The 18,553-nt window shown below is 35.2% G+C and overlaps 1 protein-coding gene across 1 annotated transcript; it reads right to left on the bottom strand.

Moving 5' to 3' along the window:
• Window positions 1-205: 205 nt before the first annotated feature.
• Window positions 206-11,177, bottom strand: LOC122300860 (putative leucine-rich repeat receptor-like serine/threonine-protein kinase At2g19230). Its single transcript, XM_043111795.1, has 12 exons — window positions 10,989-11,177; window positions 9,599-10,115; window positions 7,967-8,487; window positions 6,918-7,050; window positions 6,585-6,656; window positions 6,273-6,344; window positions 6,107-6,186; window positions 5,742-5,882; window positions 4,737-4,942; window positions 886-1,012; window positions 502-564; window positions 206-399 (listed from the first exon to the last, which is right to left on the bottom strand). Exons 1-12 carry the CDS (start codon window positions 11,143-11,145, stop codon window positions 206-208), a joined length of 2,283 nt encoding a protein of 760 aa, XP_042967729.1. The 5' UTR covers window positions 11,146-11,177.
• Between the last annotated feature and the right edge of the window lie 7,376 nt (window positions 11,178-18,553).

Here is an 18,553-nt window from a genome sequence, read left to right as displayed (position 1 = left end):
GCAAGTAGAACATAGATGAGGGTCATTTGAATAGCAATTATAAAACTCGCACTGGTGAATAAAGCTAGGCATGCCCAATTTACACAACTCGCTCATTGAATTAAAAGCAGGCCATAAATTTTGGATGCATTGGGAACATGAAATTCCCTGTGGTGATCCTCAAGGGAAAAACATATTTAGAAAGTAGAAACTTTAGGACAAACACTTACTCTGTATCAACGTATCCCAAAGTGCCAGCTAGGGAAGTTGACACATGAGAATCACTTTCATTGGCAAAGGCTCTAGAAAGCCCAAAATCAGCTATCTTGGCTTGCATGTATTCGTTTAGTAGGATGTTGGACGGTTTTAAATCTCTGTGGATGATAGGTGGCTTGCAACCATTATGTAGATACTCCAACCCTGTAACTCCACCAGTAAACAATGTGGGCTTATTCAAGCAAACAAAAAAGAAATTCAAAGATGTTGAAGATGAATAATTATGTGGTTAATTTGTTTGCAAACCGTGTGCTGTGTCCACTGCAATACAAAGTCGCTCATTCCATGTTAAGACATTTGGGTTTGTCACTGCAGCAAAAACATTAAAATTTTGTGTTTTATTTAGTTTGGTTGTCATAAAAAAATAGCCTAGGTTTTTGCAACCATGCAAGAAAATAATAATCTTTGTCGGATTTCTGTGAAACATGTAGATTCATTATCCTCATTGTACAAACTTATGGGACTGCCTATAGGAACTGACTTGACAAGGACTCGGGATGATCTGCATTGTGTCAAGTTGCTTGCTCTAACTAGAAGCCAACCTATGATGTACTTTTGATTTGATGAAGGTGACATATAGCTAGCGACTGATAGGATGAGAGGAGCCTTTAAAAAAAAGATTGCAAATACCTGACAAATGCTGCTGCAAATTCCCGTTGGCCATGTACTCGTATATGAGAGCCTTGTTTTCACTGTCATCACAGTATCCAACAAGAGTAACCAAGTTTCTATGATGAACTACCATTAAGAGCTGTGCCTACATTTCGAAATGGAGTTCCTGTTGGGAATGGACCAAATAAACAAAGGCTAAGTTGAAGTAAATAATAGCGGAAACAACAAAATAACAGCAAGCACACAAAGAACACCAAGATTTAAGTGGTTCAGCTCAATGTGAGCCTACGTCCACTGTCGGGGTCGGTTTCAACAAATTTACTATAAACAAAGATGGAGTACAAGAGTATTGATAACAAAAATCCTTAATCCTAAAGCCCCAATACACCCAATGGACTCTTAGGATTGTGTACAAAAGGATTCTCAAAACTCTCTCTAACTTGGCTGCTGAGGGCTCTTCAAAATGAAGAGAAAATGATGTATTTATAGCACAAGGCGCTAATCAGAACATTCGCTAGAGCGGACGTCGAGCGCACGTTAGGATTGCATTCTCGCTCGAGCGGACTGTCGAGCGGAGGTCGAGCGAAACTCTCTGGATGAATTTGCTCGAGCGGACAGTCGAGCGGAAGTCGAGCGGAACTCTCTGGATGAGTTCGCTTGAGCGGACTGTCGAGCGGAGGTCGAGCGGAACTCTCTGAATGAGTTCGCTCGAGCGGACTGTCGAGCGGAGGTCGAGTGGAACCTTAGCTTGAGCCAGGGTCGAGCCACAGTCGAGCCAGGGTCAAGCAACAGTCAAGGCAAGCCCCAAACAATACATTTTCAGCAAGAAATCAAGCCAAAACTCAACAAATCTCCACCTTGGCTTGAATTCCGTCAAGCGTAAACAAAAAAAAAAAAAAAAAACCATTAACCAAGAAATCGATTCCCACCAACAAATCACCAAAGGGGAATCACAAACCCCGAACACAACGTCTATCCTTGAAGAACTCAATTTCCATCCAAAAGTCTTCAATACCATAGACAACTTGACCAAATCACAAGTTTGGTCCTAATGAAGAATCAACCTCTTCACACAAAAGACAACGCACCACTGAACAGACTGCTTACTTGAACAACGGCTTCTGAATACACAAGGAGGCTAACAATAAATATTCTCTACCAAAGTAAGAACACCTCAAAGTTTGCATGAGCATATTCCAAAGGTGACTAAACTGTCTCCTCTATCTACCAGATGAAACTGTAGACTTGCTCTCACTGTACGCCAATGCCAAAATCAAAATCATACTTAATTTCAATAGCATGATCTAGAGTACCACCTGCACTCTGTTGTGAAGCTCTCCCAACAACTCCACCTTCTTGCTATAACCATGCTCTCCTTTCCTATGGAAACAACAACTGAAAAAACAAATTGTAAAGAAGAGAAGGTTCACCCAATAGCAAGTTGTGTTGACCGCTTCACCCAAATCTGTAGACAAGCCTGGCAAATCCAAAAGCATACTACGGGCTCTTACACAAGAGTCCGTCTCATTCCATTCAACTACTCCATTTCTGTGGAGTGGATTCAACTGTATGGTATGAACAACGCTCTACCTTCTTGTCTGTAGATCACTAGCCTTCACAAATGCTTGAACACATCAAACACATCACAAAACAAAGATAAACAAATCCAGACTCTTCTTCAAATGGTCATCAACAAATATGAGTACAAACAGGGCACCACATCACACTAGATGTACCCCCAAAAAATCATAAAGACATAAACTCCAGCAAACTTGATTCAGCACTGCTTTACAAGAATACAATGCAAACAAACAAATCAAGCTTTTTTGTCTTCTGATTACACAAAGCAAAAAATTGCCTACTCATAAATGACCATACTCATTCATCCATATGGCACAATCACATGCGCCATAAATGAGTAATACCTGAATCTAGAACATCTGAAGATGCTCCACCAATCACTGTACTGCCCTGAAGAAAATAAAGACCATCTGTCTTCTTCTCTGTCATTACCACCGAAGAGCCCTTGTAGACTCGAATGACTCCACCTCCAGCTAAATACTGGTAACCAAAGGAGTCAAGAATGCCCAAAGATATAAGATTTTTCTTCAAAGATGGAATATGCCGAACGTTAGACAAGGTTCTAACGATTCCATCATACATCTTAATCTCAACTGAACCAATCCCAACAATATCACAAGCCATATCATTTCCAACCAAAACGGAGTTACCGTTGATTGATTCATAGGTAGTGAACCAATCTATCCTGGAACACATATGGAATGTACAAGCTGAATCCATGACCCACTTGTTACCAAAGTGACCACTAGAGCCGCTGACTGCTAGGACAATATCAGAGTTGTTAGACTGTTCAACGCTAACAACATTGGAGGAACTTTTACTTTCCTCCTTCAATCTGGGACACTCATTCTTGTAATGACCAAACCTATGACAGTAGTGACATTTAACATTTTTCTTGTTAAATTTAGAGCTACTACTGGAACCACTCCCACCATAATCCGAACCTCTTCCATTAGATCTACTACCAGAGGAATATTTCACAAACAAACCATTGGCTTGATTGTTCGTGCCTTGTACACACAATTTTGTTCTCAACTCCTTAGAGTTCAAAGCAGATTTTACATCTACCAAGGAGATGGTATCTCTACCATACAACATCGAGTTCACAAAACTTTCAAATGATACCGGCAACGAACACAACAAAATTAATGTTTGATCCTCATCATCAAGCTTAATATCAATATTCCTTAGATCCATAATAGTTTTATTAAATTCATCTAGATAATCGAAAATAGGAGTACCTTCCCTCATCTTGAGAGTGTATAGTCGCTGCTTCAAATACAAACGGTTGGTGAGCGACTTTTTCATATACAAGCTCTCAAGCTTGGACCAAAGACCGGAAGCGGTCTCCTCATCAGCAACCTCCCTCAAAACTCCATCTGATAGTGACAACAAAATGACACTATGTGCCTTCTCATCTTCTTCTCTTGACAATGCAGGAGAATGCTCGGATACCTTCCCCTCCAAAGCTTTCAAAAAGCCTTGTTGTCGTAACAAAGCCTTCATCTTGATGCGCCATAAGCTAAAGCTGTTTTGACCGTCGAATTTCTCCACTTCAAACTTTGCCATAGCCATTCCTCAAGATTTTGCAAAGAGCTTGACGCTTTGATACCAGTTTGTTAGGAATGGACCAAATAAACAAAGGCTAAGTTGAAGTAAATAATAGCGGAAGCAACAAAATAACAGCAAGCACACAAAGAACACCAAGATTTAAGTGGTTCAGCTCAATGTGAGCCTACGTCCACTGTCGGGGTCGGTTTCAACAAATTTACTATGAACAAAGATGGAGTACAAGAGTATTGATAACAAAAATCCTTAATCCTAAAGCCCCAATACACCCAATGGACTCTTAGGATTGTGTACAAAAGGATTCTCAAAACTCTCTCTAACTTGGCTGCTGATGGCTCTTCAAAATGAAGAGAAAATGATGTATTTATAGCACAAGGCGCTAATCAGAACATTCGCTCGAGCGGACGTCGAGCGAAGTGTCGAGCGCACGTTAGGGTTGCATTCTCGCTCGAGCGGACTGTCGAGCGGAGGTCGAGCGGAACTCTCTGGATGAGTTCGCTCGAGCGGACAGTCTAGCGGAGGTCGAGCGGAACCTTAGCTTGAGCCAGGGTCGAGCCACAGTCGAGCCAGGGTCAAGCAACAGTCAAGCCAAGCCTGAAACAATACATTTTCAGCAGGAAATCAAGCCAAAACTCAACAGTTCCATTGTTTAGTTGCATGAAATTGTAGTCTTTGAAACTTTCAAGTAATTGCAAACACTGGCTTCTGTTCCATCTAACCTCCGCTCTAAATTCCTTGTACCCTTGGTTTGATGAAGGAGAGAGAAACTTAACAGCAACTTGAGTTTCATCTTTCAATTTGCCAAGGTACACGTTTCCAAATCCTCCTTTTCCAATGATGTTTTTGAAGTTATTGGTTATCTTGACAACCTCAGAGTAGCTGTACTGTCGATTCTTTGATTTGATGGGGGATTTGATGACCCTGTCTACAGCAAGAAAGATTATCAAAATTGAAACATTCACCTCTGCTAAAAATAAGTTTGCAGCTCGCATTATCATGTGCTTAGTTTATGTTTTAAATTTCTCAAGCTTGTTACTATAATTAAATCCCGAGTCCACTTCTCGTAAAGGGGAATGCACATTAACTCTCATGCTTAGGTTTCTGCATTATAGTTTGACAGTGAGTAATGCCAGAAGAAGTCCTGGATTTCATGCTTGTCTATGTTGGGATGTGTTACATCCTTTTTTAAGGTCAGCCTCAAGATGGTACGAAGTGGTGTCCCACTTATTGAAGATTTTGGGGATACTTGATTTTACAAAATACTAGGGCATTGAGATGCGATGGTTATATGGCATAGACGGTACAACCATGAATGGATAATGAATGGGAGGATGAAACTCTTTATTTTTAATATTATCTTAATGTTTGAGCAAGAAAGGGCATCAGGATGCCAATCTAAAGAAGGATACGATCTCTCAAAACTAGGTGTAAACATGAGTGTGGTGAGAATTGAACCCAAGCACCAAGTGAGTAGAATGAGCGCATTCATCACCTACCATGGTGTTCAACTATTGTAATTCATTTATCGATCATTTGCAGTTTCCTTCTGTGATTGTGTTCTTTTTTATATCTTAATATAATTTTTTTCGCGACTTAATTATCAAAGACTTCGTTGTATCACAAAAAAATAAGGTTAATTTCCATTGAGTGCTGTATCTATGTAAGCAAGCTCGCCTGTATAAATTGTGATAACAACCAAGAGCAGAAAATAAAGCACGAACTACCTGATCCTCTTTTCCTTCTATATATAGCAAGAACACTAACGATGAAGAGAAGGATGGAGATTGCTGTTATAGATGATGCAAGAACTGGAATGACAAACTCCTTTTTCTTCTTTTCCTTACATGGAGTGTATAGACAAAGATCTGTATGTGCATCAACCCGTTTATAAAGTGCATCAAGGCATCAAGTAAAGACGTCAGGGTCAGTTATTATATATTAGATGATGCAATCCGTCTTGCAAAAAAAATGGAATTACAGTTGGAAATATACTTCTTCAAGCATTTTCCACGTACAGAAAAAAAAATAACGTGGTTATAACATTAATAAGCAAATCGAGAAAAAGAAATATTGGTTGTAGGAAGATAACGTAAGTCTAATTTTCCATTCCTAAACTGTTCCAGAAGAGCCTCAGGAATTGAACCTGTGAACTTGTTCCCCTTTAAATACCTGCAAAGATGGTGTTAGTAGATCACTTCAATATCCTTCCCTGAAGGTATTGTTCGCAACACCTAGATCAGAGTTCCATGACTTACAGAGTGTTTAAATTAGGTAGCTGTTCCAAAACTGGTGGCAGTGGCCCAGTCAAGTTGTTAAATGACAAATCTCTAAAAAAGAAAGAAAAATCTTGCATAAAAATATTAGCAGGTCTTGCAAAATGCATATAAGTATAATTCTTTCCACAAATTAATACACACTCTAATTATTAACATCTGCAGCAATCAGGGGTCCATCCACCAATTGGTAATCTCGAGTGACTGTGTTGCTTAACCTGCTGGTGTCTGGCTAACACTGGTGTTTAGAAACTGAATGCTTAAATATTTGTCACATTTCAAATTAAAACTCACAAGGATTGTAGTTGTTCGAGCTTGGAGAATGAAGTAGTGATAGCCTCTGTCAATTTGCTTGAGCTCAAGTTCCTGTTTGAAATTATGAAACGAGGAAGTTATTGCCATTGTTTAATGTTAAGTTGCAATAAAATAATAATAAATATTAATTAATTAATTAAAGGAAAAAAAAAGAAAAAAAAAAAAAGAAAGAAATAACTCTTGTAGTTGGCCCTGTGAACAAGGGAGCCACCATCTTTGTAGTTTCCGTCAAAATGAAATTTTCACAGCATGATTGAAATTTCACAGCATGCATGCCTCCACAAAAGTTTTATGTTTTGGAAGCGCACTTACAATGAGATGATCCTTGGAGGATTGTCGTTAATGCAGTTTAAACCATCCCACGAGTATTCACTTGGAACACATGGATCGCCTTGCCAGTTTCTAGTCACGTTGTAGCGTGTCTTGATTTCCATGATAGCTTGAACTAAAATTATTAATGGCAAAACTAGAATCAACAGACAATCATTGAAAAGTAATGTGGGAGAGAGGGGGAGGGAGAATTTGAGATACAAACCATCCCATGAGTAATATGAAATGTGACACTTTGAACCAAAATTTATAGCAGATGCACAGATGTGCCTTTGCCATGAGGCTGAATTTGCCTGAATGTAGTAGCATGTATGATACTCAAAGCGAATTAGAATTACCATTAATGGTTCATTTGTGGATTCTATGGTGACGGGTAAAATTGCCATCCATGATACAATGCCATTTCTAAGAAATCAAAAGTTTGCTTTGGCGGTTAATTCCTACAGTACTGATAGATTTCCCATGAGAGGATCGGTTCACAGTTCACACTAAGCTGATGCAACTCTTTGAGGAGTTGCAACCACTAAACTGGTATACATTTTCGACGAGTTGCACCCAGTATGGGACACCCCTGTAAAAGGATGCAATGTTAGGGTATATATTTTGGAGGCTTTAGGCCTCCCAAGACTTCATATATAGGACTGTCATCACTCACACGAGTGGTATGATCTTGAGGTTGAGGTTAATCAAATTATATTACAGTTTTAGAATTTTTAGATCATTGGTTGGATATTTAATAATTGGTACCATAATAGGGTCCACATTACAGAGGTCAATGTCAATAGAGTAAAACCTTCATGGAAGTCTGAATCGGAAGAGTAATGGAATGGTCAAAATGTTGATCAAATTAGTATCCAATAGTTCTAAAATTTTTGAATCAATAGTTGAACTTTTAGTAACGACCTTGAGAACATAAATTGTGTTTTGTTTTCGTTGAGAAAAGACTCCTGCTTATATGTATAGAGGACCATCACCAAACACCGAAATACTACACTTAATCCGTACAAGAAAATAGAAAATAGAAGGCATACCGTCCTCTGTGGCAGTTGGTTCATTTGGTAGCTCTACCCACTCGTAAATCTCAAAGGCGTTGAGGATTGGAGGAAGATGAGTTCCCTGAGCCGCACTTATTGAGAAGTATAACGTCGACGCTCTTGTAATTGGCAGATTATCTAGGACCATTGTATGTGGATTTAGATAATCAAGTTTAACAGATTCTGTCAAATAGCCTTGACCATCCGAAGAAATTGTCAATTCTCGCTGTTGGCCAGGTTCAAGTTTCTCAACCTCAGCGAAATGAAAGTAACAATAAAATTTTGAAAGAGGATCTAGCCCCATGAAGTAAGCTTTTAAGGGAATGCTCGCGTTCTGTGTTTTGGCAGCAGTCTTCATCACTTCAGCTGGCAATCCATAAGCTTCATCACTGCTGGACACCGCGTAAATGGTTGAGCTGGAGGCAATTTCAATCCAATCATCTTCTACTAAAGGGTACCAGTACCGATCATACGCATCGTCTGGATACCTAAATGGCATCATTTTTTCCCCCAGATAGTGTCAGAACAAAATGATACGTACTTGAACAGTCAACCGCTAGCTTTTATATGAATTGATGAACGTGAGCCAAAGATCATGAATAAACGCGTGCAAGAGATGTTTTAATCACGAAGAGATCTTACGAAAACTTAATACATAAATTGGCATATCTTAACATGATGGTATATTAAAATATAAAGTTATTTTTATAATAAAATACATCTAATGTATAAATAATATAAAATGTTTATATTTATAAAATTTCTTTATAGTTGTAGCATTATTCTAAATGCAACGGTATAAATTATAGTCATGCACGCAATCAAGATAGAGTACTTCTACACTCACCGAAAGCCATCCCGAAAAAAGCTCCCGAACAATGCATTTCATTTTTTTTTTCTTTTTATTTTTTTGTACATTTTTTTAATCATCATAAACATTTAATAAAAATAAAAAATACAATATTATTTTTAATTTTTTTTCTTAATCACTAAATTATTAAAAAAAAAAAAAGTGAAATCGGGGTACAAATTCGAGACACTTTTTTGAGAGAAATAGTGTTTCTCATCAAGATATATGTATGAAGGGTACTGCTACAGTCAGAATACCCACTAAAGAAGGTAATTTTTTTTTTTCATTTTTTTATATTTTTAAATACTTTTTTTAAAAAAAATTTCACAACATCGTTAAAGAAAAATTCCTTAATTATTAAGTAAAATAAAATAATCTTTCGGAACCCAAAGCAGTTATAATTTATGAATCATCCGTACAAGAGGGGAAAAAAAAAAAAAACAGTGAATATATAGAGCGGCTTGTTTAACAAATTGGATAGTGCTGGAGCCAGCCATAGTGAAAATCGATGCATGAATTTATTGGTAAGAATTGTCGGTGGGGGTATAATTTCCCAATAAATGATTTGGGTGTTAAAAAAGTGTCTCGAATTTTATTTTATCTTATTGTTTAGTGATTAGGTAAAATTTTTTTAGTGATATTGTGAATTTTAAAAAGATATATATTTAAAAATATTAAAAAAATGAATAAAAAAAATACACTGGTTTAGTGAGTATTCGGGAGAGTCTTTCGCACCAAAATATAAATTAGATCCCTCGGGATGGTATGAAATGATTCACCTGATCACACTGCCTGTTCTGCCAACATCACTTCGCCAAAACATTGACAGTGCCCCGCTCGCGATGCGATACATGGAAGAGTCCAAATGCCGTAGCTCCAACGTTGAAATGAAGGGTACGCCTTGGCCAGTGTTCACAAGGCAAAAGTCTATGTAATCCCTCGAAGCTACGTGAATTATCTCATAATAGATTCCATTCGTCTGGTCTACTGTTCTCCGCTTATTAAGCCCAAGATATAGGTCAAATACTGGGCCCTTGTCTTTGCCATCATAATTTCCATACGTGAATTTGGCTCTGATCAAGTACTTGTTGTTTTTGCCTTCATTAGGTCGCAGGGTGTAACAATTCCTTTTTCCTTGAGGAAACCTTCTCAATGTATTTTTCAGCGGATTATCATAATTTTCAGACACCGTTTCAACTATTTCAATATCTATAAATCCTTTATCTAACGTGTAAGGAATACCTGTCGGGTCAATGTCATTATCTTCATTTCTACCACACGCAATGCTGATGAAACCTTAAAATTTTTTACACCAAAAAGAGAGTTAGAACAAAGCAATCGATTAATTTATTGCAGCTCTACTCAAATAAATTCAGCTAGATCATAATTATCAATCGACTTCTTAATTTGTCGCGCGCACACTAGAAATCCTTGTAACATTTTCGAAATTAATTTTGAACAGCTCAATCTCCAAACACTGCTTACGCTAAGACTTAAGCCTTATGATCAATTAGCACAGCTTTTTGTCCAAGAACTCGCATAATATTGGGTTTATTTGTTAAAAAGATACATATTATTAAAGAACAAAAGTTTTGAGTTTGGATTCAAATTATACACTTTGTCTCCCTTAATTAAATATTTTATATTTAGACCTACTTATTGATCAGAGGAATCTGGTCACTTGTGATGGGGATTTGTTTGGGAAAAATATAGTTAAAAACTTCACAAAATAGTTTTTGAAGGACAAACATTTTGGTTTTGAAGTACTGAAAGATTTGAAAAAAAAAAAAATCAGGTCCTGAAATATAATTGAGTGTAAATAATACAAACATAAAACAGGGGTCGGTAAACTATTTAATAGATAAATAGCTGTATTTATATTAATATATATACATATGTAAGATGTATCAAATTTGCGTCCTTTGTATCAAAGTAATCATCTAATTTTATCAAAAAGGAAAAAGCCCTACAAAGCAAGCTTTTCGCCGTATGCATGTGTGCTGCGGTTTACTGCAAGCTTCTCAGTCTCCGTGAATTATAGTCACGGCACAACGTACATACATTTTAATAACTTAGGATGCCGATGGACCAAGTTAAGACATACATACATATATGAAGAAACATGTAGGCCAGTTTTACACAAGCATATTAATAAATGTACTTAAATACCTGGAATTTCAGCAAGTTTTCTTCCACCATGACGAATATTAATGTTCCCTGGAGCAGCGTGTTCTGAGTTGCCAGCTCCAAGAACAGCATTCGCTATAACAAAAAAGAGGCACGCTTTCAAAACCAAAAGTAATTCTGTAGTTGCACCAATATCCATGATCCCTGTCTTTCTCACTAAATGTAATTTTAGCGCCCTGCCGAGGAAGACAGGATGTGTAGCACTCCAAAGACGTGGGTGTTCCAGCAATAAATAAATAAATGATGGGACTTTCCTTTCAATTTCTATCTTTTTTTCTACACCTCACCAACTCAGAAGAAAAACTTCGACTTCGATTATCTTGAATTCTTTTTGTTATATTTAATGATAGATTAAGAACCGAAAGAAATATTCGATCGTCGTGATAATGACTAATTTGACTAACTATACAAACAAGTATTAACGTGTTGATCGTGAATTCTTATGTATTGACGCGTTTATACAAACTACGTCCTGATACGAATTAAAGTCCAAATATATTAACGTGTTATATTGGGAAGAAACAGGAAAGAGTAAAGACTTGCATTTTAGTTATTGACTGAGATCATTTCATGCCAGATTATTTTCCTACCGTTTCTATTTGATTAGTTCATATGAAATTGCTCTGTATTTTTTAATCTAACTTTAGTCCCCATGATTGTAAGATCGATTACGTTGTTCTCTCTTTAAAAACTTCATTAATAAAATATTGTTGGAGACATGACATCAGGGTATCGTTAATACTCTCTAAATTGAAAATTCTCTATATGATTATTATAATAATCATTTATTATATATTTTTTTATCATCAAATGATAATAAATGGTTCATATCATATAAAATAAAATATAAGTAGAACAATAATATTGTGTATATTATTACTTTTTTTCAAACCTTAAAATAATAATAATTTTAATATTTTATCTTTAAACTCAAAATTATAATTTCAAAATTTCTATTAAAATAAAAAAACAAAACAAAACAAAACGAGTCCACCAGAAAGTTCCAACAGTTTAATTGGTTGTCTATTTGATGTCACTTTGATCCCATCGTCATTTTACCGTCAGACCTACGCACACTGCAGATGCGGTGCCCCATGGTCCTAAATTTTCAAAAAGTGGAAAAATGTTATCTTTTCAATTATTTTTATAAAAGAAAATTAGAAATAAAAAATTAATTTTTGTCCCCTTATTTTACTTTTCATATAATTTTGCCTGTCCCAAACTTGTCTTTCCGGTTCAGGCCTTTACTAGCACTCTGAGGATGCATGCGTGACGGGCAAAATTATATGAAAAATAAAATAACGGGGCAAAACATATTTAATTAGTAAAGAAGGCAGTTGAGCTGGCAAGTCCTTTCATAACTATTGGAGATTTACTTAGTCTTTTAATTTCAGGATTCCGTAAATCTAATTGAAATGCATGCAGATTGGTCTGAATATCCATAAATATAAAAAAAAAAACATATTTAATTAATATTTAACATGAGACAAAAGTTGTGCATTGCAGATCTCATTAGAACATTGGGACATGAAACTTGATCAAACAAATAAAATAAAAAAAGTGAACCATGCAAAATCAGCATTGGAGCTACGTCATGAGAATCACTTTCATTGGCAAAAGCCTCTAGAAAGCCCAAAATCAGCTATATATATATAAATATATTCATCATTTTCTTATCATTTATGATATGATATTAGATAATAATTTTACTAGTAAAATTTAATAAATAGTTTTTATTCATCTAATATCACATCATGAGATAATGATTAACATTATTCAGCTATTCCAAAAGCTAGTTGCAATGGCCCTATTAAGTAGTTAAATGATAAATCCTTGAAAAATAAAGAAAGATTTTGCACAAGAATATTAGCAAGTTAAGTTGTTTTCAGTGCTTGAAAACCAACATTAAATAACATGACTTATATACACTCTCTAATAATTATTAACATCTAAGCAAATTCAATCAGGGGTCCGTTCATCTACCAATTGGTAATCTCAAGCTGGCAAGCTGTGTTGCTCAACCTGCTGGTGTTTAGAAACTCAACGCTTAAATATCCATCACATTTCAAATTAAAGACTCACATGCAAGGACTGCAGTAGTGGTTCGAACTTTGAGAACGATTGATTAAGTAGCAATATCCCGTCAATTTACTTTTGCTTAAGTTCTTGCATCCTTGTAATTATGAAACAAGGAAAAGTTATTGCCATTGTTTAATATTGAGTACTTGCAATAAGAAAAATTATCTTTGTAGTTGGCCCCCGTGAACAAGGGAGCCACTATCTTTGTAGTTTCCGTCAACATGAAAGTTTCACAGCATCACGCATGCCTCCACAGAAGTTTTATGTTTCGAAAGGGTACACTTACGCTGAGATGATCCTTGGAGCTAGGATTGTTGTTAGTGCAATTTAAACCATCCCATGACTTGGAGTATTCACTTGGGACACATGGATTGCCTTGCCACTTTCTAGTGATCTCCTTCATGTACCGTGTCTTGATTTCCATGATAGCTTTAATTAAAATTTTTAATGGAAAAACTAGAATCAATAGAAAATCATGAAAAGTAAAGTGGGAGAGGGAAACATAAGAAAGAAATATGATCATCTAATACTCAACTTCTACGTCTAATCATTAAAAATTTTAATAATTTTTTAATCATTACCTGATCATTATTTAACACACAAAATTAAAAACAATTTTTACGAGTTTCAAAATATAACACAAATATCAATACAAATTTTTTAAATTTCAAGGAAAAAATTATATTAAGAAATTATATTCAAACAATTTTTTTAACTTTATAATATTTTTATTTAATTTTTTTTTATCTCTCGTTTTCTAAAATCTAATAAAATATCGTAACTCAAACTATTTTACTATTATTACATTTCGGGTTATTTCACCTGCCTGTTGTTGGTTTGTGTTGGCTTGTTTTCCTTTTGTTTAGTGGTTAGACAGTTTGTTGTTGTAGAGAAAGTCTTTATGCAGTCCCGTATTACGGGACTCCTCGTGCACCCCTGACATGGAAAGGTGAGATGAAACGGTTCGTTTCATTTATGAAATAAAATAATGATTAAACTTAAAACTGAAAGAGGTCTCAAACTGAAATCATAGCGCTTGCTTCATATTTCCTGTAAAAAGTACAGATGGCATTCAGCGAGCCTTCCTCCTCAGTTGGAAACGAGACTGTCGTCCCATTTCGTCCTCCCATTCTTTCTTCCTTAGCTAGAGACCATTGTTCCCTTCCCCAACTCGAGTTCGATGTTCCTTTCCTTAGCCCTAAATGCCTTTTTCTCTTAGGTATACATATTATATTCACTTTCACAATTTTTTTGTTCAGAATATATGTTTCTTGTGGTCATCTTTTTTGTTATTTATGTTGTATTTGAGTTTCTGGTTGGTTGCTTGGAAAATGGGGGTGGGGGGATGTTATGGTTACTGGAAATAATGATGTAATTTGTGTAGCATAATAGGGGAGCGAAAAAACATGATTTGGATTGTGGGTTTTTATTTTTGCTCACTAAATGTTTGATTTTAGGCTCACCTAGATTGGAATTGAGAAGAACAATGTGCCGGTGGTGGAGGAGATGAGCCCGACGCCGTTGGTGGTGACGACAAAAATATTTGGCTCACACGAAGTCAATGACAGCGGCAAAATCTTTCACTTTTGAATTTCTTAACTCTTCGTGAAGTGCAGAAATCATTTATTTGGAACGAGGTTAATTTGGTCATTCGGTTAAGCTGATATGGACAAAACGACAAAGAGAGGGGTGCACGGGGACTGCATTCACGGACTGTACCTAGCACGCCTCGATGTTGTAATAGTGGTATTCGTCCGCCTTAGTAGAGGTTATGAAAAAATTGGTAGGTCTGTTTAAAAAAAGAAAAAAAAAAAAGAAAAAGAAAAAGTTCTTATAAATAACTATAAAATTAAAAAAAATTAAGAGAGAGAGAGAGAGAGAGAGAGAGAGAGAGAGAGAGGCTTTTGAGGAAAAGCTTCTCCAGCCTTGCATCAGGTTTCGGCACGACATTTGCTTGGATATATGCAGCTTTGTTTGAATGGGAAAAAATTGATTTCCCACTCTCTAACAATAGCTTGATACATGCTAGCGTACAAATGGACACGATTGTGCTGATGACCATTAAACAAAGCAAAGTCAATGATCTAGTTTTGATTGTAATATGATTATCCGAGTCCTAGAAGTTTTGACTTGACTGGTCTAAGATCTGGATCATAGGTTCCCTCGGGCTCACAGACGTCGTCCGGTGGCCGATTATTTAAAATCAACTATAGGATTAAGATGAGCTGTGCACTGTTATTTTATTGCAGACAAGAGGCAAATCAATGGCTCACTAATTGAAGGGAAGAGTTGAGAAATGGGGAGTTCCATTTATATGATTTATGACTTGGAATGAACCTACCTAATTATGATCTTTCTCGACTGGATTGTGCTTGACTCGACAATTCATGACAATGTTCAATTTTGTTAACAAGAAAGGTCAGTTCATTAAAAATAGATACATCAAACAATACGAATGAAAACGATCAAATTCAAGATTAAGAACAGTCTTTCACATTTTCTCTATATTCATATTTATTTTATACATCCGGGGTGTGATTGGTGTTCGGGTCGGTTTACTTCCAAAAAATATGATGAACCAATCCCAACACAAGCCATACATTTTTCATTGCTTACTAACTTTCAGAGTAGCTTTGAAATATTAGAGAACCTTATTTAAATCAGGGAGAATTGAAATCTCATGCCAAACATTAACTATATATTTATTACATGCGGGATCACTACCTTCAAAGAAATGAAATAGTCAACTAAAACATAGAACGACATCTGATTTACTGTTTTCCACAACTGGCTATAAAACAGGCAAGCACTTCGTTGTATATATCAATTCGTCTAACTTCGAATCCATTGAGTTTTCACCAATTTGAATTTTCGTATGATCAAAAGAGAGTTCACTGTAATTCTAATAAATAAAATCAAGTTAACTGTCAAAGTTTTGACTGATATTACCATGGGGCAAACAAGTTATAATCCATATAAGTGGGATTAATGCCTCAACAAAAGTTTTGTAGAAAAGGGTGATTGTAAATATTTTTGTAATAGTTAATTGATCTATTCTAAGTAAACACTTTTAAGAGTGTTTTCTTTTAAGAGGGTTTTTTATTATAGGATTTCACTCGGTCACACTTTCTTCCTTCTACAATCAGAATTGTTTTCTTCTTTCGACTTTTGGAGGCCTGAAATGCTTTGCTTGCTTCTGTTGCTTCGTCCTGCTAGGCTACTAGCTTATATCCCATATACATTGTTGGAACGTTCTCTTCTTCATACTTGATTCTTAATGGGATGATGATAAACTAAAAGAAGAGGATCTTATTTCTCGAATTTACTTGAATTGATATTGATTTATTGGTCCCTTAACATTGTTGCATAAAATCTATTCAGCTTCCTCTGCATCATGTAGATTAGCATATATGGATTCTCAAACAGTGTTTTAGACACATCCGGATTACAAACTAGTAATTATTGTACTTTAAAAGTCCAACATAACCTAGAAAGCTGTTCAAATGCATAATAGTATTTGCTCTCATACTCGATTGAAAAAAAGATACACACATGAAACAAGGATGTAATAAACAAGGATACAATAAGGTCTTCAAACAAACCACTTGTCATATTGCATTGAAGGAACTTTTGAGCATAGTTTTCTGTAGAAGCTATCTAGCGATGGGAGCAATTTTTTATTCTAGCTCCACATAGAACGTGTTGTGTGGCATGCTTGAAGTTTTGCACCCAATTGTCATCCTTTGATTTCCTCCATGAGTTAATATCAGAGCCAAATATTTCTTTAATTCTGTCAATACCTGACTCATGTCTGGCCTTTGGATTGCAGCTGGCAGTCCGCAAGACATGGCTATTTCCACAGCTATCTAACTTTTATATCCAGCGACTTGACTGATGACTTGAATAAAGTCTTCAAGCATACTAGATCGTCCAGCCCTCCATATGTCCTATGTCTTTTCCTATGTCAGAAGTAGGGGTAAGAAATCGTGGTTTCCGCGTGATCCTTAAAAAAATAAAAAAAATGCTAAAGCCCTCGAAGAAGTCTCCTGAACCTTGCATCCTGACTGACGTGGCTAGAGCAACATGGCTTCTTTAATTATGAAAAAACCAAGTTGAATTTAAAACCTTAAAAAAAATTTGATTGGTTATAGATTATGTTTGGTTAGGAAAAATTTTAATCTCAAATATAAAATTTTTATCTTATTATTATAATTTTTTAAAATTTTTATATAAAATATGATAAATAATTTAATTTTTTTTTATTTTTTTAAATTTTAATATAATAATAATATCTTAAAAGTTAAAATTTTCATCTAATTAATCTATGTGGCAAGCACGGTAAAATACATTTGCGAAAAGAAAACTCCTTATTGGTATAAACATTATGTCGGTATGGATTTCTTTGGGTTAGGTTGTCTGTAGTGGGTTTCGGGAGAAGGATCCTATTTCAGATCAATTTTATCTTCTTTTTAAAAAAATAAAAATTAAATAAATTATGTGACATACCACGTGGTATAACACGTCATTCGGGATAACAGTTCGGAACGAAAGCTCGGTAATTGTAAAAGCACTCTAAAAAATATATATATTAATATTTTTAAAATTTTATAATAATCAATATTATAAATTATATATTAAAAAATATTATATAATAAATATGAATATAGATCTAAAATTATAATCTCAACAATTAAAAAAAATATAAGCATATTAAAAAATACTAATATTACAATTTAAGAATAATAAAATTTTAATTTTAAAATAAATTCTATACGAGTCAAAATAAATTAATTTCATTTTAAGTAGGTTGATCTATTATTATTCTATTTATAAATTATGTATTAATGGATCAATCTGTTTTAATTCAATCTCGTTACCATTAAATCTAAATTCGTTAATTTAGTATCGTGTTCATATTAAATTTACAGATCGTATCACGTATTACTACTCTAATTAAAGAAAAATTACTTTACTTTACTATTTTGTGTGAGAAAGGGCATGGTGCGTTGGTGCAATGCAACAAACCTCGTTCCCTACGGGCTTGTATTATTTGCTTCATTTTCCTTCCTATCTTATTTATACTTTCTATTTAAAAATGAAATCAAAATAAGGAAATATTTAGGTGACTTTGAGGTTTTCTTTTTTTTTATATCAACAATGTAAACTATTTTATTCTAAAATACCATAAAAATTACATCAAAGCATCGTACCATATGACTTGAGAAACTCTCTCAAGAAAAGAGTCCCACCAAATCACTAAATCATCTATATGCCATGAATGTTTTGCCAAACAATGGGCTACAATATTGGCCATGCGACCTCTATGCTGAACAGACACCTTAGCAAACCTCTGTAGCAGTCTCCTAATCTCAAAGACCAAATTCCCCCATATAAACATAGATTCTTGTTCTGTATTAAGCTCTTGGACCACCTATGAAGAGTCACTTTCCACTTCCAGCTTGTTGATT

The sequence above is a fragment of the Carya illinoinensis genome, chromosome 1, assembly GCF_018687715.1.
Source record: "Carya illinoinensis cultivar Pawnee chromosome 1, C.illinoinensisPawnee_v1, whole genome shotgun sequence".
NCBI classification, from domain to species: Eukaryota; Viridiplantae; Streptophyta; class Magnoliopsida; order Fagales; family Juglandaceae; genus Carya; species Carya illinoinensis.
The sequence above is the reverse complement of the archived record's forward strand: the minus strand, read 5'-3'. Positions and strand labels throughout refer to the sequence as shown.

Bases quoted from the DNA above. Each gene is read 5' to 3' on its own strand.
- LOC122300860 (XM_043111795.1), bottom strand. From the start codon at position 11,145: ATGGATATTGGTGCAACTACAGAATTACTTTTGGTTTTGAAAGCGTGC. The intron at 10,116-10,988 runs GTATTTAAGTAC...AAAAATTTTAAG, and splicing joins AAAACTTGCTGAAATTCCAG to GTTTCATCAGCATTGCGTGT. The intron at 8,488-9,598 runs GTGAATCATTTC...TTTGTTCTGACA, and splicing joins AGAACAGGCAGTGTGATCAG to CTATCTGGGGGAAAAAATGA.